The sequence below is a fragment of the Schistocerca cancellata genome, chromosome 6 (assembly GCF_023864275.1).
Source record: "Schistocerca cancellata isolate TAMUIC-IGC-003103 chromosome 6, iqSchCanc2.1, whole genome shotgun sequence".
Taxonomy (NCBI): domain Eukaryota; kingdom Metazoa; phylum Arthropoda; class Insecta; order Orthoptera; family Acrididae; genus Schistocerca; species Schistocerca cancellata.
Genome location: NC_064631.1, coordinates 180,191,221 through 180,214,762, shown reverse-complemented (window position 1 = coordinate 180,214,762; position 23,542 = coordinate 180,191,221). Strand labels below are relative to the sequence as shown.

The 23,542-nt window shown below is 42.0% G+C and overlaps 1 protein-coding gene across 1 annotated transcript in view; it reads left to right on the top strand.

Annotated features, from left to right (window-relative positions):
- Window positions 1-17,218, top strand: part of LOC126088236 (cytochrome P450 6k1-like) — a 75,329-nt gene extending 58,111 nt beyond the window's left edge. The window contains exons 3-4 of the mRNA XM_049906365.1: window positions 10,580-10,831; window positions 17,049-17,218. Of these exons, the coding sequence (XP_049762322.1) occupies window positions 10,580-10,831; window positions 17,049-17,218 (422 nt within the window). The remainder of the gene's footprint in view (window positions 1-10,579; window positions 10,832-17,048) is intronic.
- Window positions 17,219-23,542: the final 6,324 nt, after the last annotated feature.

Below are 23,542 nucleotides of genomic sequence, written 5' to 3'. Positions count from 1 at the left end.
TAGTTCATATATTTATATTTAAATAGCGTATTTGTAATAAGCACATAGGATTATTATTTTCCACAGTGTTTAAGAATTCAGGCCCTGTGATAGATAAGTGATCAATATTCAACAGTCCGATTGAGAATGTGGTTTACCCAGTCTATCATATGATGAGAGTCGTAGTCGGATATCCCCATTAAGACTGCCTGGCTGAATCCGACTAGAACGATCTGGTATCGAAATGAAACGACAGAAATCGGATAATTTGAACGTCTGTATCGCAACAATGCTGCGCACATAAGTTCCTATGATAGAGTAACAGGTAGCAACTGTCTAAGAAAAAGTGAGAAATATGTCTACTAGCAGCAATGTAACATAATCATAACCGACATTTATGTGATGGAAATACTGAATCGAACAATACACATCTATTTCAGTGGTGGGAAGATACAACATATCGGATTTGCTGATGACATATTGACAATAATATTAATAATAATAATAATTGCAGTACAGGATCAAACAATAAACACCAGATATTACAGCAAGCATATTATTAAAGATTCCAATACCACAACAGATAAATGCAGACTTTGCAAACAACAAATAGAAACAGTAGATCACATCACAAGCGGATGTACAATACTAGCAAATACAGGATACCCCAGAAGACATGACAATGTAGCAAAAATAATACACCAACAGCTTGCCTTACAACATAAACTTATAAAACAACACGTTCCCACATACAAGTAAGCACCACAAAATGTACTGGAGAATGATGAATACAAATTATACTACAACAGAACCATTATAACAGATAAAACAACACCACATAACAAACCTGACATCATACTCACCAATAAAAAGAAGAAATTTACACAACTAATCGAAATATCCATACCCAATACAACAAATATACATAAGAAAACAGGAGAAAAAATTGAAAAATACATCCAACTGGCTAAGGAAGTCAAGGACATGTGGCATCAGGATAAAGTTGACATTATACCAATTATACTATCAACAACAGGAGTCATACCACACAATATCCACCAGTACATCAATGCAATACAGCTACATCCAAATTTATATATACAACTACAGAAATCTGTAATTATTGATACATGTTCAATCACCCAAAAGTTCCTAAATGCAATATAACATATACCTTACAGTTAAAAGGAAGTCACGCTTGAACAAGGTCCGTGTCACTTTCCATTTTTAGCCAGACCTAAGGTCTGAGAAAGGAAAGAAGATAATAATAATCGCGTGTGGCGGATAGGGGAAACCCTCCCCCACATGGGTGGTACCGAGGAAATCAAATACTAGGGGTGAACCAAATACTAACACAATCCTGAACGGCTACTCAATCCGTTGAACCCAAAATCCAGATACATCTGAGTGAAAATTACCGCTACTCTGGTCACCGTCTATTAGTTCAATGAGCTTGACTGAAAATATTTGCTTTCAAAGGCTTCAACACCCTCTGGTCCTGTCCGGTCCTGGTATCACCCAAGCCAAAACAATGAAACATAATCAAACATGAACTACGCAAGCAAAGTCAACTTTAGCCCAGGTGGTACACAACCCGGCTGTCGACAGGTGGCAGTTGGATTTTCGGATTCTGGGGAGTCCAGGTTAGCACGGTAGAGAATGTCGAAGATCTCTGGTAAATTTCCCTACAAGCAAAAAACATGCATTTAAAACTAAACATCGATACATTGATCCAAACACGAAAACTAAATAATCTCTCAAACGAAATCGACCGACAAAAAATTCTCATCTTTGCTCTTCAAGAACCACGACTAACTGACAACGAAACCTTGCATTAGGGAAACCATTGCATCTTCAAGAGCAAAATACAACAAAAGGTAGCGAAAGGCGTACCAATCTTCGGCATTGCATTTCTCGAACACAGATCTATCATCAACTCTGTCAAAGAAATCACACCCATCAACAATCAAAAGCTTCAAATGGCTGTGAGCACTATGGGACTTAACAGCGGAGGTCATCAGTCCCCTAGAACTTAGAACTACTTAAACCTAACTAACCTAAGGACATCACACAAATCCATGCCCGAGGCTGGATTGGAACCTGCGACCGTAGCAGTCGCGCGGTTCCGGACTGAAGCGCCTAGAACCGCTCCGCCACCGCGGCCGGCCCATCAACAAGCGACTTATGACTATGCTCATTCAGAGCCCCAGTAAAAAATATACACTCATCAATGCACGTGTCCCCACCAACATCGAAAATAAGAAAAACACAAAAAATGTCGAAAAATTGTGGAACACACTCGAAAATACTATGAGCAAAATTCATCAAGATGACGTGAAAATACTAATGGAAGACTTCAACTCTCTATTTGGGACAGAAAAAACCTGTAGAAAAATCATTGGTACAAATTCAACACACCGAAACGCTTAGACCAACGGCACGCGTCTGACTGTCATTTGCCAACAATTCAACGACAAAAGGATGTCTTCCCACTTTAGGAAAAAACCAGTTCCCATGTAACATGCTTAGCTACCAGGTGCAAGCTGCTTTCGTTCGCCCTTCGAGACTCGCTGAAAGCCAGAGTTTTAATTCTTTTGTAGCACAGCTACAAGCAGGCAGATAAAAACTCAATAAGGGAATCGTAAGACAACGCTCGAGCAAGGTTGGTCTTGCTACTTTCAGTAACCCTTAGTGTCAGAGCGAAAACCTTACCGTACTGCCAAATTCATAATGCCACTTTTGTTTTCTGCCGACATATTTTTTGTTGTTGTGAATACATAATTTTATCTATGAAATGTCACATTTTCATAATACTTACGAATGGTACAGGAAATGAAATAAATACAGATCTTTTCGAAGTCAAAAGTCGGTAATATCCTACCAATTCGTGTTAAAGTAGGCTCAATCGTCTCACAGACACTTAATGCTTTATTAAGATAGACTACCGTCGTGATGTTTCTGTAGTAAGCTGAATTTAATTTGTATTAGTACAGTGAATATTTTAATTGCATTTTCCATTAGTTTACTAAACGCTACAGTAATTATCAAAGAGAACTTCATCAGCAGCAGAATTTTCTTTCACGATATCTAAAACGATCTGACAATGCTAAAGTTGTTTACAAATTCTACGCCTGTAGAAACCTACTGGCTCTAACGATGTCATTAAACCAGAGTAGTTTTAAGAGTATTTTCGTCTAGAAATGAATTGCCTTGACGGTTGATCGATCAAGAGCGGGAAAGGTAAAATTTTACAAATATATGACGAGAGGGACAAGTGCTTGAGAGAGGACTTCCCTATCAATACAAGTGCCTGAGAAATGACTTTCGTATCAATCTCCTGGATAGTTTTGTTTCTCAAATCAACATAGTGCGTTATCATGCAGTAGCACAGGTGATGTAGTTTTGTTGCTCGATTTTCTTACACTGCGAACGAAAGGTGTCTCAGTTGTTGGCAACAAATTCCAGCTGTGTAGCACACACCCTGGGGGCAGAATTAGTAGCCCAAAACACACTTTTGGATTTATCAGATGTAAAATATTATGTGCACACTACTCTTTCCTCGAATTTACGTCTTCTGGTGGGGCTCAGCCTTTCATTTCTTCCTAGGAAGTTAACGGTAAAGGCACCATAACACGTCACCAGTAACAGTACTGCATAGGAATGCTCGATGAGTGACCTGATGACGTTCAATAATAGTCACTCCGTTGATTTTTGTTGTTTCGAATTAGAGCATGCAGTACTCCTACACCAGACTTCTGAACTTTGCCTGTTGAATGCAAATGTCGTATGATGGTAAAATGGTAATCTATCACATGTATCAGTAGTCGAGACTTCCTTAATGTGGAAAATCATTCATGCCAGAACGATTTTTGCTGAAACACGGATATCTTTTTCTGGCGTATTTTTCCCAAAAGCACTCGCTCCAAAGACAGTTCAAATCTTTCTATCTGCCTCCTCAGCATTCACTCCTCTGTTATACCAAAAGTAAACGTTGTGTTGCAGATGTTACACCTTTTTTCACTTGCGGCTCAATTTTACAATGCTTAACTGTAGTTCATGATTTTCAAATATGGAAAATCCAATGCTTAACTGCAGGATGATAACTAGAACTTCAAATTCGAATATGACCGTTGACACATACACTGACAGCGTGGCGCCGCGTTCACATGGGCGGCGCCGGATTTCAGGCGGCGGGTGGCATCTGGCCGGTGGCCGGTAGCCGCTGCAGCGCGAGGAAACGCTCGAGCGTAAGCTGTTATGATCGCGACGCAGCCACGAGCTGTCCTGCGGAGTTGTTTCTGGAATACTTGTTATTGCTGGTGGGTAGGATGTTAAGCGAATTATCTTCGATGTTCAATCAGACTCATAGCTTTAGACCGAAATGTGGTAAAAAAAAAACATAAAAAAACCAGTTGTACGCGAACAGGCGACCATAAGTTTAGAATGCACGAAGATTATCACTTTTTTTTTCGTTGTTGATCGATGTGTTTGGTCGTTGCGGACGTCACATGACATCCGGTCAAGTTTGTTTTGTTGATCCTTCCTCTCAGTTTTTTTTTATTACAGAGGCCAACCAGCGCTCTGACCGAACACGCTGAGCTACCGTGCCGGCTAACTTCTTTTTTTTTTTTTAATCTCATTTTGTTCGCTTTTGTTCGTTCTAACTGCTCAGGGCGGACGTAATAAGACATCCGTTTAAGTTCGTTGTTGATCGATTTACTCAGCATTTTATTACAGAGGTCAGCTAACCCTCTGACCGAACACGCTGAGCTACCGTGCCGGCACCACTAGACCACGGGCTCACACAGTTCGAGAACATCTCGGAAGTAGACAACACTTCCTCCTAACACATCCGCATCTTACAGTGTTGCCAGATTGTGCAGAGGGCTGCACTTAGAGTTAGTTGTCACAGGCAGTCAGTTTTATTGGCCACGTTAAGTGAACGACTCGGACTTAGTCTCTGTGGCGGCCAGCCGGCGGTCAGTTTTTATGTCTAAGACTATACGCCAATGTGTTTCATTCACATATCTGTGTGGCGCTTAAGTGTGGTTATGGATAATACGTATGCTCAGATTGCAAATCTAACATAATAAATAAAGAGAGGGAAATGAATTAGGCGTCCTTCGTCTTCCGTGAAATCAAATATATTTTAGTTATTCTATCTTAAATGAACTGCGCAGAAAATCATTCACCAGAAGTAAATAACTTGTTAGCAACATCAGATGATATTAACACCTTGCCGGCGCGGGTTAGCCGTGCTTTCGGCAGCGTCATATCGCGGATCGCATGGCTGCTTGAGCCGTCAGTTCGATTCCTTTCCTGGGCATGGATGTGTGTTCGGTTAGGTTGGTTTAAGTAGTTCTAGGTCTAGGGGCTGATGACATAAGCAGTTTGGTCCCATAGTTCTTGGAGCCATTTTTTGAACTTTCACGTAAATTTTCTTTACATAAACGGCCGTATCTTTAGATTGCGTTGACATAGAAGCTCACTTTTTTACACCACCAAGGGACCGGTTACCGCAAGAAGTGCGATACATTTCCGCTTTTTATGTGTACCCGTTCTGGAGGTAAACGGGTTTTAAGGGTTGGGTAGACCGATAGACGGTCAAGAAAGTGAGACTAGTAGGGTTCCGTTTCTACTGGTTTAGGTGACGAAATCCTAACAACGAAAACAGCTACGACAGCTACTGAAGATGAGGGCCGCATAAATAACACCCCCTACTCTTTATTCGAAATGCTCTAGTTGCAGTCGATACATCAGCATATTAATCGTAGCTACGCTTTCGATCCAAATCACGTTTACAGGAATGTAAATAGAATCCATTTACCTATACACGTGGTAATTCACATCCCAGTATTTATGCCACCGCGTTTTAGAAGTGCGAACATTCCCATTGCTAACTAGCTTAAGAAACACTTCCGCTAATGAACGTTTTCTGGCTTGGGCGAGTCTAGTGGAGAATTCGAAACAGTGTAGAATACGTTTGGCAGCTATGGAGCCGTTTATTTCCTGGGGTGGTGCAGAATTATCCTACTAAATTTGCACTCTAATAACAGTATTTTGTCATTTCGATAAACATCCCGAATAATTGTCACATAAGCGGTGACATAAAGGAAGAAAATTCATGTTTTTGAGACCAGAAAGCTCTATGCAACAGAAACTGCAGATCATTTTGCAATTTTCATTACGAATTTGCTGGCTCATTCATGTCTGGGGTAATAATAGAGGGCTGTTTGCCTGGGTTGTCTGCTAGCGTAGTGAAAGAAAAGTCTGGTTTGTTTTCGGTTCTAATCTCGATGGAGGCAGGTAGAATATCAGTAAAGCAATTTTAAGAAATTCTCGCGCCCCCAATACGTTTTATCGCTACCTTTATTCTGTACTGGCACCCTGTGAATGTCAATATGACACACTTGTAGAATTTCATACATGTTACTGCCTACTTTTTCCGATTCTGTCAATAATGGAATTGACTTAAGTGTGGCACTGAATGATTTTTAACTGGATTTCGTTATGAATCTTCACGCATTGCTAAATTTACACACTTTCATGATAGGTCAGCAACGGTAATCCAGTATGACTGGTCTGCACGTTGAGACAGACCGTTTCGCGGCCGAATGCGGATAATATTTTGCTAATTCGTAACGATCTGGGGTTCTTTGTCTTACTAAAACAGTTATGTTGTCTCGATAAGTTGAAATTCATTTTTTTGGTACAGTTCATACCAATTAGCATTTCTTGTTTCAGTTCTGTCTTATATTTACGTGTTGTATTTAACACACTAATCAGCATTAATATAGTCTTACAAATTATTGAAAACAGCCTAAAAAGTTCAGATAGTTTTTCAATTTCACGCCTGTGCATAGTATGTTGGTAGTACTTCGTGGCCCTGCCTGTTATGCTGCGTAGCAGACTTTAAAGCCGTGCGGATCAGCATAACGAAAAGGCGAGGGGTCTCGCTCGTTTTGCCGACGACTGTACATATGACCAGCCCCTGATTTTTCATGATTTTGGCTTAGAGAATGCAGTACCCGTACATCCAATTTTTCAGCCTTCCCAATGCATATAAATGTCGCGTCATGGTGGAATAATCATAGTTCATTATACACTCCTGGAAATTGAAATAAGAACACCGTGAATTCATTGTCCCAGGAAGGGGAAACTTTATTGACACATTCCTGGGGTCAGATACATCACATGATCACACTGACAGAACCACAGGCACATAGACACAGGCAACAGAGCATGCACAATGTCGGCACTAGTACAGTGTATATCCACCTTTCGCAGCAATGCAGGCTGCTATTCTCCCATGGAGACGATCGTAGAGATGCTGGATGTAGTCCTGTGGAACGGCTTGCCATGCCATTTCCACCTGGCGCCTCAGTTGGACCAGCGTTCGTGCTGGACGTGCAGACCGCGTGAGACGACGCTTCATCCAGTCCCAAACATGCTCAATGGGGGACAGATCCGGAGATCTTGCTGGCCAGGGTAGTTGACTTACACCTTCTAGAGCACGTTGGGTGGCACGGGATACATGCGGACGTGCATTGTCCTGTTGGAACAGCAAGTTCCCTTGCCGGTCTAGGAATGGTAGAACGATGGGTTCGATGACGGTTTGGATGTACCGTGCACTATTCAGTGTCCCCTCGACGATCACCAGTGGTGTACGGCCAGTGTAGGAGATCGCTCCACACATCATGATGCCGGATGTTGGCCCTGTGTGCCTCGGTCGTATGCAGTCCTGATTGTGGCGCTCACCTGCACGGCGCCAAACACGCATACGACCATCATTGGCACCAAGGCAGAAGCGACTCTCATCGCTGAAGACGACACGTCTCCATTCGTCCCTCCATTCACGCCTGTCGCGACACCACTGGAGGCGGGCTGCACGGTGTTTGGGCGTGAGCGGAAGACGGCCTAACGGTGTGCGGGACCGTAGCCCAGCTTCATGGTGACGGTTGCGAATGGTCCTCGCCGATACCCCAGGAGCAACAGTGTCCCTAATTTGCTGGGAAGTGGCGGTGCGGTCCCCTACGGCACTGCGTAGGATCCTACGGTCTTGGCGTGCATCCGTGCGTCGCTGCGGTCCGGTCCCAGGTCGACGGGCACGTGCACCTTCCGCCGACCACTGGCGACAACATCGATGTACTGTGGAGACCTCACGCCCCACGTGTTGAGCAATTCGGCGGTACGTCCACCCGGCCTTCCGCATGCCCACTATACGCCCTCGCTCAAAGTCCGTCAACTGCACATACGGTTCACGTCCACGCTGTCGCGGCATGCTACCAGTGTTAAAGACTGCGATGGAGCTCCGTATGCCACGGCAAACTGGCTGACACTGACGGCGGCGGTGCACAAATGCTGCGCAGCTAGCGCCATTCGACGGCCAACACCGCGGTTCCTGGTGCGTCCGCTGTGCCGTGCGTGTGATCATTGCTTGTACAGCCCTCTCGCAGTGTCCGGAGCAAGTATGGTGGGTCTGACACACCGGTGTCAATGTGTTCTTTTTTCCATTTCCAGGAGTGTATTTACCAGTTCCGAAGTATACTGATATGGAATCATTATTGATTAATGCGTTAAAACGAACTTCATCAATCCCCGAAGGCCTTCCTCAAAACGGAAAGTCACTAATGTCAAAAAGATCCTCGTTAAAACAAGAAAACCATTATCTTGCCGTGATCTGTCCAACGGTATTATCCTCATGCACGGCACAAATGTTTATGGCTGTCTCTGCTGCCGTCACCTCTCTGCTGAACTCAAACAGAAAAATATGTCGGAAAAATTCCGATTTCTCCACTAGGTTACTCCATTTGCTAGTGTCCATGGCTCCACTGAGTATCTCCTGATGACAACATGTAAACTCAAATAGCCACAATTCAAATGGTTCAAATGGCTCTGAGCAGTATGGGACTTAACTTCTGAGGTCATCAGTCCCCTAGAACTTAGAACTACTTAAACCTAAGGACATCACACACAACCATGCCCGAGGCAGGATTCGAACCTGCGACCGTAGCGATCGCGCGGTTCCAGACTGTAGCGCCTAGAACCGCTCGGCCACACCAGCCGGCATAGCAACAGTGAACAACAAATAAATGAAAATCGATTAATAACAATCCATAGCGACCGGAATACCAGCAGGCATAACAAAAACGCTACGAACTTATGCATTAGCGAAATGTATCCCCCAACCTAGCAGTCATTCATCTGATGCTGTCCTTTTGCACACTGGAGTAAATGCGCATTGACTCATCACATCATTTTATCCCTACAGAGTTCACAATAGACGACGTAGCGGCGCTGGCGTTTATCTTCTTTGGAGCGGGTTTCGAGACATCTTCATCAAATACTGAGCTTTGCTCTCCACGAATTGGCGTTCAACCTACACATTCAAATGAAGTTGCAAGAGGAAATAGATTCAATCCTTAAGGAGAACAGCGGAGAGATTTCATATGAAGCACTTTCCAAAATGTCTTACCTTGACAAAGTAGTATCTGGTAAATAAATTCATCTCTAAAACCAAATCATTATTTGTAAATATTTTTCATTTTATTGTTTACCATAATCGATATTACTGATTTTCCACCACGCTCTGTTCTTTTGTAGTACAATATTGCTTGAATTAAATTTGTTCTTCTGTGGTTAGCTAAAAGTTTGCTACTGAATATAATAGAAGTTCTGAATTACAAAGCGTAGTCCTGACTTTTTTTTTATAAAAGTATAAAAGTGGGCTTCCCACAGGAGTAAGTGTTGCGGTACGTGTTGTGAATCTAGGAACCACTGCTTTAATAGTGGTGTACTTAATCAGCCATTTTTTGAACATTAAGTTCCGTATAGATATTCTCACTTTTAATTTGATCTCATACAAACTCTGCGTTTGTCTGTAGCAAAAATTTCTGCTGTTTGTATGCTCCTCTTACTTTTTTGTCTTAATGTCACTGCCTTTTTATAAAACAAAGCAGATTTAGATATGGTATTCTGCTTTTTGTTCTTAAGATGTTTCCCTATATGTATTCCACAGTGACTATTAATGCATTCATTTGTCTTATTATACTTCTCGATATTAAATTCGACATCAGTTCTGTAGATATACTGCAGTCCAGTCCAAATATCTGATGAAGTTACTTGTTATATTATTTCCTCTGTTTTAGCCATCTGTAAATATTTTCCTTCTGTGGCAACTGCTTTCGGTTTACTGATCTAATTTCCATATTACATATGCCTAGTATTTTATTCAAGTTTGTAAGTTGTCTTTAAAGCATACTATCATCCACGAACAAGACTGACGAAATTTTGTTGTTATATGGTTCAAATGGCTCTGAGCACTATGGGACTTAACATCTGTGGTTATTCCCCAAGTATATTTCTTCTGGCTTCATCTCTTGACATTCTTGTACGACTTAATTTTGTCGAAGTCAAATAATAAATGTGACAGACCACATTCTTACCTTAAAGAGTTGACAACTGCTACAAATTTCTTATTGCCCTAAAATACACTGTCTGTTTTATCATATGGGTTCTAATGGCACTGATTAAATTAAATGAGATTTAATAATTTTTTTTCAGTGACCTATGTAATAGCATTGGTCTTACAACATTCCAGAGACCCTGAAGGAGTATCCACCAGTGCCCCTCTTGAACCGGGAACCCAAGAAGGAGTACAAGATTCCAAATAGCGACATCGTGCTGGAGAAAGGAACCCCGATCTCCATCTCGGTGCTGGGTCTCCATCGTGATCCCAAGTACTACCCGGACCCCGACCACTTCGACCCTGAGAGGTTCTCCGAAGAACAGAAGGCCCAGAGACAGCCTTACGTCTACCTACCATTCGGAGACGGACCACGCAACTATATAGGTCGGTATCTACTTGACTTTAAGGAAATAGCTGTATTAGTTTTCGACGGCACCATACTTCGTAATCCGCTCTTTGATCTGCACTCTCTGTACTTCGAAGTTTCGTGAAACCAGAATCTGTTCTTAAATTCATGTTGATGTAGACATGTGCTAGACCTATTGGAACTTTTATAAAAGATGAGTGGACAATAATTACTAATTTCTCATATGAAGCATCTGTATTGGTCTCTTTGAATCCATTCACATAGGATTAAGATAACTAGTAAACAAATAAGACGTTAAGTTCATAATATATGCAGTGTGATATACATTACGGCATTCATCTTATTTGCTGCCCTTCTCCATAGAGTAGTAGAATTTTTAATACTTATAATGTCTTCTACTACCTTTTTGAACAAAAAAGTGATTATTTCATAGCATTAGTTGTTAAAGATAAAGAAATTGACATGCCGGCCGGAGTGGCCGTGCGGTTCTGGGCGCTGCAGTCTGGAGCCGAGCGACCGCTCCGGTCGCAGGTTCGAATCCTGCCTCGGGCATGGATGTGTGTGATGTCCTTAGGTTAGTTAGGTTTAATTAGTTCTAAGTTCTAGGCGACTGATGACCTCAGAAGTTAAGTCGCATAGTGCTCAGAGCCAAAGAAATTGACAACAGTCACTAAGTGTTGACCTAAGTGTTGTTCTTTTTGGAACATGGAATCCACTCAGACTGCAAGAATAGGCTACTGTAGTTGAACTTAGAAGCACTTTACTAGTACCAGTGGTAGTGATCGTGTGTAACCTTATGGGTATCATAAAATTGGTCAGGTGCAAGTAGTTCTGAAGGTCGCATACGAATGTAATCATCCGTATAGGCAGTTGATCCACCCTGGCAATCGGGAATCTCAACAGTTTTGCCTGTTACGACATTCATACTGGCAAGATATTGGTCCTGGGAATTTCAAAACTTCCGAGAAAGTTTTAATTTTATGTGTGAATTCTGATAACAAACGATAAAAGAATTAAATATTTGTCTGATATAATTACAAATGACAATGTACTAATTTTTTTCTTTACTTATACTGTGAAACCTTGCCTCTTGCCAAATTTCATTATTCTAGGTGAACGGGAACTACTATGTAGGTTTTACTGAATGAATTTGCATATGTCAAAATATGCGACATAAATAGGGCATATTTTAACTTCAGTCTTTTTAAACCGACAAGGTACCTTAGATCTTAGTAGGAGACATAAATTTCAACTTGATACATGTACCCGTTTCTGAGAAAAAGAGTTTCTGAAAGTCGGAGAGATGGACGAGAAAGTGATCCTGCAAGTGTCCTGTTTTTACCGACTGAGCTATGGAAGTCTATAATGTGGGACTGGGTAATACGCAGATAGAAGTAGCATGTTAATATTAAACGTTGACCAAAGACGTACAAACGTACTTTTAAGAATAATACCTTTAAGTGTTGTAATGTATGATGAGCAAATGCGCAAGTGTCCCTGTTTTATATATAGGGCTGTAATTTGAAACCCTGATTACTATCATTAAATGAAGTACTCTTGAAAAAAAGACCACTTCTTATATGGAACAGCCTAGTACAGAGCTATCGTACCCTAACATCCTGTCACTTGGAGAATGAAAACAATAAAAATGCGTAAAATGTTTGCTCGCCCTGAAACACTAACGATCGTAACTGTCCGAAATGCGTTAGTGCACCACGGTTTTTTTGCTGGATGGAAAGAGTTGCAATTTATTCGACTGTGTCTGAATTCCGCAAGTTAAGTGAAAAGCACAGCACACACAAAGTCTCAGCGCTGGCTGGCCCTACACTAAAGAGCCCTACCCTAAAGTGGGTCCACCTGTTTGTAGCTGCTGGTTGGCCCACACCAGCGACTCTGCCGCCTGCCTTCCTAGTTCCTCAAGTTGCGCTCGTGTGGGTGGCACGTGCAGCAACCTTGAAAGAAACGATAGGCCTTAGATGAGGCTGGTTGGCGAGAGAAGATGTAAAAGACCGATCTGGTAAAATCAGACTATGTTGCTGAAGCCCTGGCTTACAGTGGTGTGATATTCGAATCAAAGATAGAAGTCATGGAGCCCTGACGGAAGCCACTAATTCCGAATCATTGTGTTACCAACGGAGTCTTTACAAACTAGCGACGGCAGAAGGAGATAATTCGGCTGGTGAGCAATAAGACACAACTCATATCGTGCTTGTACAAAATACACTGCCACGCAGGGTTTTATACACCAAGCGCCAGGATCTTTAAGATACTGTGAAACACCATTCCTTATAACATACTCGACTACTATTACGTATACGCACTCAGTGGCGATCATAAGGCCATCCGCAACGTACACAGCAAGACTGTGAGCCTAGCCCGACTTGTCAGTGCCGTTATGATACACTAGTACGAACTAAGCTTTCTTCGTCTGATCTATCCACGTCTAAGTCTGTAGTTACTGTCATCATTCAGAATAAAACTTTCATCCATCAAACATCCATGGCACTGCCATCATTTAATTTTGCAAGACCAGATGAACTACCGATAAAGCTTGATGCGACTCTGAGGTTGGGCAGACTCCAGCTACATGGTAGCAAACCCCCGTCACAATCTGCTTCTAACAAGGGAACGCTGGCTCTTGGTAACATCTGTAACTAACACTTTTATTAGTACATAAAGTGAGTCCCGTTTACAGTCATACAGAGCAAGTCTTGCGAGAAATTTAGCATGTGTCTTTCTCACAAAAGCGTAGCTTTACTGTCGGATTATTTCCACGCTGCAGGGACAGCGAGGAGTCCATTATGCAGTTGTCATGGTGTGTCTCTCTCCTCAAACTGCCGCTTACCTTTCAGTTTCGATGGAAGTATTCCTACGCCAACCTTCCACAATGTTCGCAAGGCCTCTCTCTTCCCTCTCTGGGACACAGATTCCCCCAACTGTTAGCGGACTCTCTTTTCCCGTGGCCTAAAATAACAATGGTTAAACATGGCTTCACACACCTCAACGAATTCTGCTGTTCTATTCGATTAAAAATTACATTACACTCAAACCAAATGTTGGATTTAGATGTGGGCTGCATCAATAAATTGCGAAATTCCAGCCGCATTATTCACGACAGTTTGTACAATACGTTATGCTTTTCTTCAACTTGAAGTTTCACATAATATTATTTTTGGAAATCAACGTGGACATGGAAATGACATGTCACTGCCACCTCTCAAGGATGTGTACGAAATAGTTCTGAGCGCCATACATGAACACATCCGTTAAAATTATTTAAAGTTGTGACTTGATATAATGGTAGTAAAAAACCGCAAACGTTTAAATTTATCAATATAATTCTCATAGTCAAGTTACTGAAAGTCTGCAAAGTGACACTCTATAAGGACAGTCCAAAACGCATACTATATTTTTATCACACTTTTCCTGCACATCCGAAAATATTCGATGTCCATAGTACTGTCATCTTATGAAAATCAGAGAATCGATTGACACTGACTGGGCTCAGCTGCACCACCGACTAAATCCCCGATCCTTTTTTTATTACTCTTCCTTAAAGGTACATCAGGCTGTTTGGGTAAACCCATTGAAGAATGAGAGACTATGCAGCAAATCCCATATGAGTTGACAGTGGGCTTGGGGACTCCCAGTCCCAGTGGGAATAATTTGAGAGGGGACTCCCCATTCTGGAATTTGCCTCAGAACCAAGGAAAACCTTCAGGAAACATTGGTCAGAATGGTATGGGGGAGATATTTTTAATTTAATGTCCCTTCCAGAAATAAAATATCAAACTTAGTGTATTTGAGTGTGTACTTGTTCATGTGCATACCGAGTAAAGTCGGTGACTTGCTTGACATTTAAATTGCATGACAAATTTCCTGTGTCTCATACATACAACAGGAGTGAACTTCATACAGAATGACTGTTGATTTTCATTGCATTCTCGTAATGAAAAATCAAACCTCTCCTTGCTACCCCATTTGTGCAGCTACCGACTCTCTCAGTTCTTCCTAAAAAGACAAATCTCTTTCATTCGCTTCAGTGTAAAGCGCATCTTCCTATCCATTAAAATGTGCCCACAGACATTATGAAAACTAAGAAAATTTTGCTTTTACGAGTTTTGTGAGATTATTCAAAAATTCCTACAGCCGGCGTCACAAGTCTGATGGACGTCAAACTTAGCACAGCTTCGCTATTTAAACTGGCTTATACAGTCCCATCAATATTTTTGACCACCAACGAAAAGTGATACTAGATAATCTACACTGATAGATCAGAAACAGAAACAATCACGAATAACTCAAAAACTGCTACTCTGTTACCACATGGCGTTAACCCCATGGATATAACGAGCTAACTAACCGCTAGCAACAAATATGGTGTTGGCAGCTTTGATCGATAGCAGAACTCAATTTCAATCAAACATAATAAAAAGCTAAATACTCGGAAACTATTGCTTGCAAGAGCATGGGACTCCAGCCCCCGGAGTATTTAGACACCCTGAATCCGTATCTCTAGCCAAAATAATAGGTTATAATACAAAAGCAAACCCATGACATTTGACGACATTGTATTACTCATTCGTGATTCAGCTTCATTGTCTTGAAGAGTAGGTCCATTGTTGCGTCCAGCTTCTTTTGTCATGTGGCCAAGTAGTAAATGAAGCATTTACCTTGGCGTTAAATGGTTAGTTGTAACTTCCAAAGAAGATCAGACCCTAGCATTGAGGTAGTATTACAATTTCAATCGGTGTCATTAATATTCTGACAGCTACACAAATTTATTGTGAGGTACACATCATGTCTCTACCTTAACTATCCACACACTGCTCCCCTTCAGCCGAGGCAGCTTATTTTAACCGATAGCTGATGATATCACTGTTCAAACGTCAGACGATAAATACTTCAGCATGATACAACTTATCATTCATTCTGTCCTTCAGTGATCGACAATCCAAAAGGGAGTCCCTGACAGATTGGTTATGCAAGTATGGAAAAGATATTGAGAAGATATTTATTGTACATTCTCATATTAGGTGCTACGAACATAGAAAACAAAATTTGTCCTAATAGTATTAAAATAAAAGTTAATGGCTCTGAGCACTATGGGACTTAACATCATCAGTCCCCTAGAACTTAGAACTACTTAAACCTAACTAACCTAAGGACATCACACAACACCCAGTCATCACGAGGCAGAGAAAATCCCTGACCCCGCCGGGAATCGAACCCGGGAACCCGGGCGCGGGAAGCGAGAACGCTACAGCACGACCACGAGCTGCGGACTGAAAGTTAATGAAACGTTATCTTCATGCAAGTCAAACACCAGCATGTGATTCAAAATATATGAATGGGGAATCACATTTTATCGAAGCAATATATATGCAAAAGCAGCCGAATTGGTGTTTATATTTTGATGTTTAAATTGTTACATGTTGAGTAAAGTATCAACTTGTGTGGGGAAACTACGTGTAAGAACAGAGGCATTTTTATCTTCTGCGTCAACGTAGTTCAGTTACTTCAATAGCTTATCTCTAAAAATTAGGTGTGGCAGTGTTTTCAGATGAGGTAAAGCGGGATAAGTTGTCCCTCACAACATGTATACTACTCCGAATAAAGGGCGATTCTGACTATCAGTAAATGTGAATAACGACATGCATTATGTCTACACAGGAAAACATAAGCGAAAACCTGAAACGTCTGTTGTTGTCATTGTGGTCTCCACATCATCATCATTTTCATCATCACTGACACGCAAGTCGCCGAAGTGGCGTCATCAAAAAGACTTGCAATATGGCGGCCGAATCCCTAAGGGGATGTCCAGGCCAATAAATGCCATACGATCATTTCATTCATCATCATTTTCATCATCATTGACACGCAAGTTGAAGAAGTGGCGTCAACAAAAAAAAAAGACTTGCAATACGGCGGCGAACCCCGAAAGGGATATCCCTGCCAATAAATGCCATACGATCATTTCATTTCCACCCCAAAGACTGATCTGATGCAGCTATTAACGCAAAGTCATCTTATGAAGGTCTCTTCATCTCTGCATAACTACAAAACTGTACATACATCCGAAACTGCTAAGTATAGTCAAGTATTAATCTCCCTGCCCAACAGCTCCTACTCTTCTCACCTGTGAATTTGTGGTGACAATGATCTGTGGTGACTAGAGATACTAACGTACTGTCAGTACTTAACTTTAATCTAATTCCTCCAATCATGTTGCAGGTATGAGACTTGGTCTGCTGCAGGTAAAGGTTGGACTGGTGTGTCTGCTGTCCAAATACAACGTGCGGCCCACAGAGAAGACGCGAGAAACCTTGGAGTACAACGCCAGGACTATAATACTGATACCTAACGGCGGCATCCAACTCCGGTTGGAGAAGAGGTGTAGTTGATGAGGACACTGACACGAAGACAGGTTCACTGAAGTCGAGTGTGACTGTGAACGACGCAAGGGGAACGCTTAAACAGCATATGGTTTCACTCTGTTATGGAACATTATCTGAGAAATATTTTCCTGACACCAGACATTATAATGGGTTACAAAGCTTTCAAAGATTCTGATGTATTCACCTGCTCTTCGCGAGAGAATCGATTTCGTTCAAAGCTATTGTAGTACTACATGACAATTATAAACGCAGTTCGAAACTGAAGCATTTCCTTAACCGTGTCTGTACTACGTATGAGTTACCGTGGCCGAATACTCACGCACAAAGCTCGTTGGTTTTCTGCAGAGTGATCACGTAGCTTCAATAATTCATTAACATCGCTTCTCGTTTTATCATCTCCATTTGTGAAGACTTGTAACCTTTTATACAATCTATTTTTGTCAATCTATTTTGTAAATAAAAATCATACACTCATTTTAACCCACATTGACTAAATTTTGACAGGAAGAGAAGACGTTGCCTTCTGTTTATTCCTCGACACAGACTAGAGTACAGGTTTGTAAATGTTTCACAGTTCATCCTTTACAAAACTGAGTGCTTACTCCTCTCTTCAGATAATTTACAATTTATAACGTAAATGTACCTATTTTTGAGTAACGGCTAACAGCTACACATGACATGAAAATTTCGATTTATTTGATAATAATAAGTAACGAAAATCAAAACTTATGTCACTGAGCAAATAAAAAAGAAAAGAATGGATGAGGAATAAATGAAACAACTAGTCGCAACATGTTCAAGAATTTGGGTGACAATCTTGAGACTACGAATGGCGGTATATGAACACTGAGAGAGGGCAACTGTTTATTTTTAAAACTGAGAAAATGGGTAATTTCTCTGAAGTAGGGGATGCTTATTCCATAGTCTAGTGCAGCCAACAGAAATCCACTTGTGGTATGAGAAGGAAATGAACGCAACTTAGAATGTAATAGCTGAGTGCCTCGTGGGTTTTAGTGTATGAAAGAATAGCCTGAGGAACTGGCGGTCGAAAAATGTGTGTAGTAATCGCTCTCCAGGACTGTACATGACCAGGGTAGGTTCCTTCAGGAAGGGATAATGTCATCATATATTGATCCGTAAATACTCTTCCTCGACCAGAAGTGTAGAACGAAATCCGGAGTGCCAGAAGTTGTAAACTAATCACTGCCAATCGTATTGAGCTTTCGGTACGTTCCCGCTGTGAGCCACGCTTCTCCCTTAACCTCTAAAACATAGTTTCATCACCAGTACGTCACCTTCTGAATTCAAGTCACAGTATTAGATTCTTTTGAACAATAAAAAGCCTTAGCCGAGTCTGAATAACTGTGCCATACACTTCTCTAAACATCAGCTCCTCTCTCTGGAAACGAACCTGTTCATCCAGTCTAGCTACAACTACTTCACACTCAAATGGTCGTACTAAAACAGACCCATAGTATCTCAGAGTAACCAGATGAATGAAAGGTGAAGGGAGATGTTACTACTGTTTGGTTTAACTACAAAGATGTGACATGTAGATTCCAGTGTCAATTATGTTGAACGGGGCTCATAATTTCTTAATAAGACAGCAGTCCACCATTTCATATACTTTTGTTCAAAATGGCTCTGAGCACTGAGCACTATGGGACTTAACACCTGAGGTCATCAGTCCCCTAGAACTTAGAACTACTTAATCCTAACTAACCTAAGGACATCACACACATCCATGCCCGAGGCAGTATTCGAACCTGCGACCGTAGCGGTCGCGCGGTTCCAGACTGAAGTGCCTAGAACCGCTCGGCCACACCGGCCGGCATATACTTTTGTATGTGAGGTTTTATTTATTAACATTTGAGTGCTAATGGCTACTATGGCGTGTACATTCTAAACTACACTCCTGGAAATTGAAATAAGAACACCGTGAATTCATTGTCCCAGGAAGGGGAAACTTTATTGACACATTCTTCGGGTCAGATACATCACATGATCACACTGACAGAACCACAGGCACATAGACACAGGCAACAGAGCATGCACAATGCCGGCACTAGTACAGTATATATCCACCTTTCGCAGCAATGCAGGCTGCTATTCTCCCATGGAGACGATCGTAGACATGCTGGATGTAGTCCTGTGGAACGGCTTGCCATGCCATTTCCACCTGGCGCCTCAGTTGGACCAGCGTTCGTGCTGGACGTGCAGACCGCGTGAGACGATGCTTCATCCAGTCCCAAACATGCTCAATGGCGGACAGATCCGGAGATCTTGCTGGCCAGGGTAGTTGACTTACACCTTCTAGAGCACGTTGGGTGGCACGGGATACATGCGGACGTGCATTGTCCTGTTGGAACAGCAAGTTCCCTTGCCGGTCTAGGAATGGTAGAACGATGGGTTCGATGACGGTTTGGATGTACCGTGCACTATTCAGTGTCCCCTCGACGATCACCAGTGGTGTACGGCCAGTGTAGGAGATCGCTCCCCACACCATGATGCCGGGTGTTGGCCCTGTGTGCCTCGGTCGTATGCAGTCCTGATTGTGGCGCTCACCTGCACGGCGCCAAACACGCATACGACCATCATTGGCACCAAGGCAGAAGCGACTCTCATCGCTGAAGACGACACGTCTCCATTCGTCCCTCCATTCACGCCTGTCGCGACACCACTGGAGGCGGGCTGCACGATGTTGGGGCGTTAGCGGAAGACGGCCTAACGGTGTGCGGGACCGTAGCCCAGGTTTATGGAGACGGTTGCGAATGGTCCTCGCCGATACCCCAGGAGCAACAGTGTCCCTAATTTGCTGGGAAGTGGCGGTGTGGTCCCCTACGGCACTGCGTAGGATCCTACGGTCTTGGCGTGCATCCGTGCGTCGCTGCGGTCCGGTCCCAGGTCGACGGGCACGTGCACCTTCCGCCGACCACTGGCGACAACATCGATGTACTGTGGAGACCTCACGCTCCACGTGTTGAGCAATTCGGCGGTACGTCCACCCGGCCTCCCGCATGCCCACTATACGCCCTCGCTCAAAGTCCGTCAACTGCACATACGGTTCACGTCCACGCTGTCGCGGCATGCTACCAGTGTTAAAGACTGCGATGGAGCTCCGTATGCCACGGCAAACTGGCTGACACTGACGGCGGCGGTGCACAAATGCTACGCAGCTAGCGCCATTCGACGGCCAACACCGTGGTTCCTGGTGTGTCCGCTGTGCCGTGCGTGTGATCATTGCTTGTACAGCCCTCTTGCAGTGTCCGGAGCAAGTATGGTGGGTCTGACACACCGGTGTCAATGTGTTCTTTTTTCCATTTCCAGGAGTGTATTTGAAACGACAAACAAACAATTGTTACCGTTGACGAGGACCTCATGTAAGGCTCTGTCGTTACATGCAGAAAGAAGGCAGAAAGAATCTGCCACGAGACAAAAAGCATTTGTTCGTGGCCTTACGTCAAATGACAGACACACGATCAGCTATTATTTTTTGTCAGTGGGACTCTATACTAACTTTTACAGAATCAGAAGGGCCTTTTGAAAACTATTAAAAAGATTTGTCTTTCTTCATGTTTAAACAGACAGATTGTGTTGAAGCATATATAGTTTCGTCACGTAATTTTCTTTTAACGACGAAGCCTAGCATGAGAGACCTACGTGGTGGTGGTCTTTCCATCGCAATGGAATATTCTGATCAACTTGCATTTTACTGGTACAATATTTCTCAAATACTTTGGCAAATAATTTCAACGTCCACGTTCACAAATGTTATATCACTTTACTCGCTTGACGCGCAAGTCGCCGAAGTGGCGTCAATTCAAAAGATTTGCAACAGGCTACCGGTCTAACTGACGGGAGGCCCTAGCTACACGACATTTCATTTCACTCTACTCGTCTTTTCAAGAGCTATCAACGTTAAGGAATAGCGCTGAATTTAAAGAAACCGTACTTGTCCCTGTATTTCGGTTGGTACAAAAGTAAAGTGTATTAACCATGTAACAAAATTTCATGGACTAGTGAGTGCTGTCATTCGTCGGAAAACTCTTTTCATACTCTTGAACCTTTCATTAAATAAGGGAGTCGTAAAGTCTTATGAGAGTCACCTTGTATACTGGAAAAGTAATCACGGTGGATTCCAACACACTTTATAAAACTGTAAAAATCTGAATCCCCTCCCCTGTTATCTTTTACAGCATAAAAGCATGACACGTAGCACTTTCCTTTTACGTCAGTCATCCAAGTATGGCAGTAATTCGATAATTTTTTCTTAGTAAAGATCAAAGGCTGACGAAAAATTTTTGTGTACTGACAGTCCTGTGACTGAATTAGTATATAATGATATCACTGTGAGCACGGTTAAAATGAACACTACATGTTTATTTACATGTTTTCAGATGAGAAAATAACGTCTATATGATTGGCACTTTCCTCCCATGCCTATAGAATTATTTACAGCTGAACCCTGTAGTTGTTTAACTGGAAAGTGAGCTGCATTTGGAAAATCCAAGAGGAAAGAGGAAAAAGGAAAAAGTTGACAGATTTTTAAAAGGTAATGTAATCCACAACGCAAGCAGTGTTTGAAATGTGACTTTTTCTCTTCACGTTTCTTTACCTTCGCTTTTACATGAAGAAAGACTGTCACAGGTACACGAATCCCCATGTGTTTGGTGTTTGGCAAGAAGACATTTCCCCATCCTCGTTTAAAAAATTCGCTATACGTGTAATCTCGTGAGGCTAACCCAATGCCTACAAATCTCCTCTGGGAATGAGCGTAGCGTTTTAAGTGCCAGTATTGTGCTATAACTGTTTACATTCTCGCCCATTGCCTTCGCCGTTTGAATTCGGCAACAGCATTCAATATGTGTCGTACTTCCCACTTGCATGCTATCGGAAAGAACTCATTAGATGTTTTCTACATATTCGAGATGGGATTGTTTTCTTATCCCCATATTTCGATTTTAGGCTTGTAACGTTGTAACTTTAAATTTGGTATGCTGAAATTGTAATATTGTAACTTTAATTTGGTATGCTGATGTGTAATATTGTTACTTTAATTTTGGTATACTGAAATCGGAGCTAATTGACAATGAAAGTGGGTTAAAAGCCGTGATCTGTCTGGGGACGTTAACCGTGGATTACTGGGCAACTGTTTCATCAGATATTTAGCAGACTAACATTAATGATAATCTTTTAATAGTCATACAAAACCGGTAATATATATATATAAAAAGGAGAATTTAAATAAAAAGAAAGAAATCAGTTTATACTTGGAAATTTATTTTAAGATTGTTCATTGGAATTTCAGCATATTATACGTGAGTTATAACTGAGCTGGTGCCTTATTTACGATTGAAAAGAATGTGAGATTGTAATCTTACGGAACACATAAACTATGGAGCCAAGATTGGGAGACTGGATACAACACTGCATTCATAAAATAACACACGAAGAACATTGAAACATAAGCAAGAAGAAATTAACCACAACCAACAGATTCAGTTTTTACCCAAAGAAATTACGTTCATACCACAATCCTGTCCGTCATGTAATTACCACACACTGGTATACTAAATTCATATTAACTCTTTGTGAAGTCTTCGCAAAAAGAATAGCTGAGGGCTACTTTGATGATTACACCACATGCTCCACGTGGTCAACTTGGTTTACACAAAGCGTACAACTCCACAATAATTTTGATAATTAAAATACATTAGATCGAAAAGCACTTGACAAAAGAAAAACCTCGAACTGGTTACTAACGTCTTACTATTAACCTGATGGGTCAAACAGTTATATAAGCACGTGGTAGTGGTCTCGCAAAGTACACCCCACGTGAGCTGAACATAAAGAAAAGTTGCTATATTGAAAATATAGTCAAGACGAGACGTTATAATCACACAAACATTCGCATTTAAGATTGATGAACTTAGTTAGAGTTACTGATCAACACGTGGTTCCACTTTACTCACAAAGTAGTAACAAAGCAACTACCGCAAAATAATCTGAATTTAACACGAGAATTACACTCCGCTGCACTTTAAGATAGCATTAGATATTTTAGAGCTAAACCTGAAATCAAGGTGATTAAATTTTCAGTTAGGCTGAACTTAAGAAATCCATTGTCCTACGGACTTAACAGACACGCGCTTAGCCGGAGATCTTACCACTTCAGACGCTCGCCACGGCCACACAGCAACTGCCTACTGCCGAGCGTGCTTTCTCCAAGGTGGCTCACAAAGACCAACGGAAGTGGCCAGAGGGGCAGCTTCCTATACCAACATGACAACGGACGGACAGGACCATACTAAGGATGGAAACCTCTTTGCT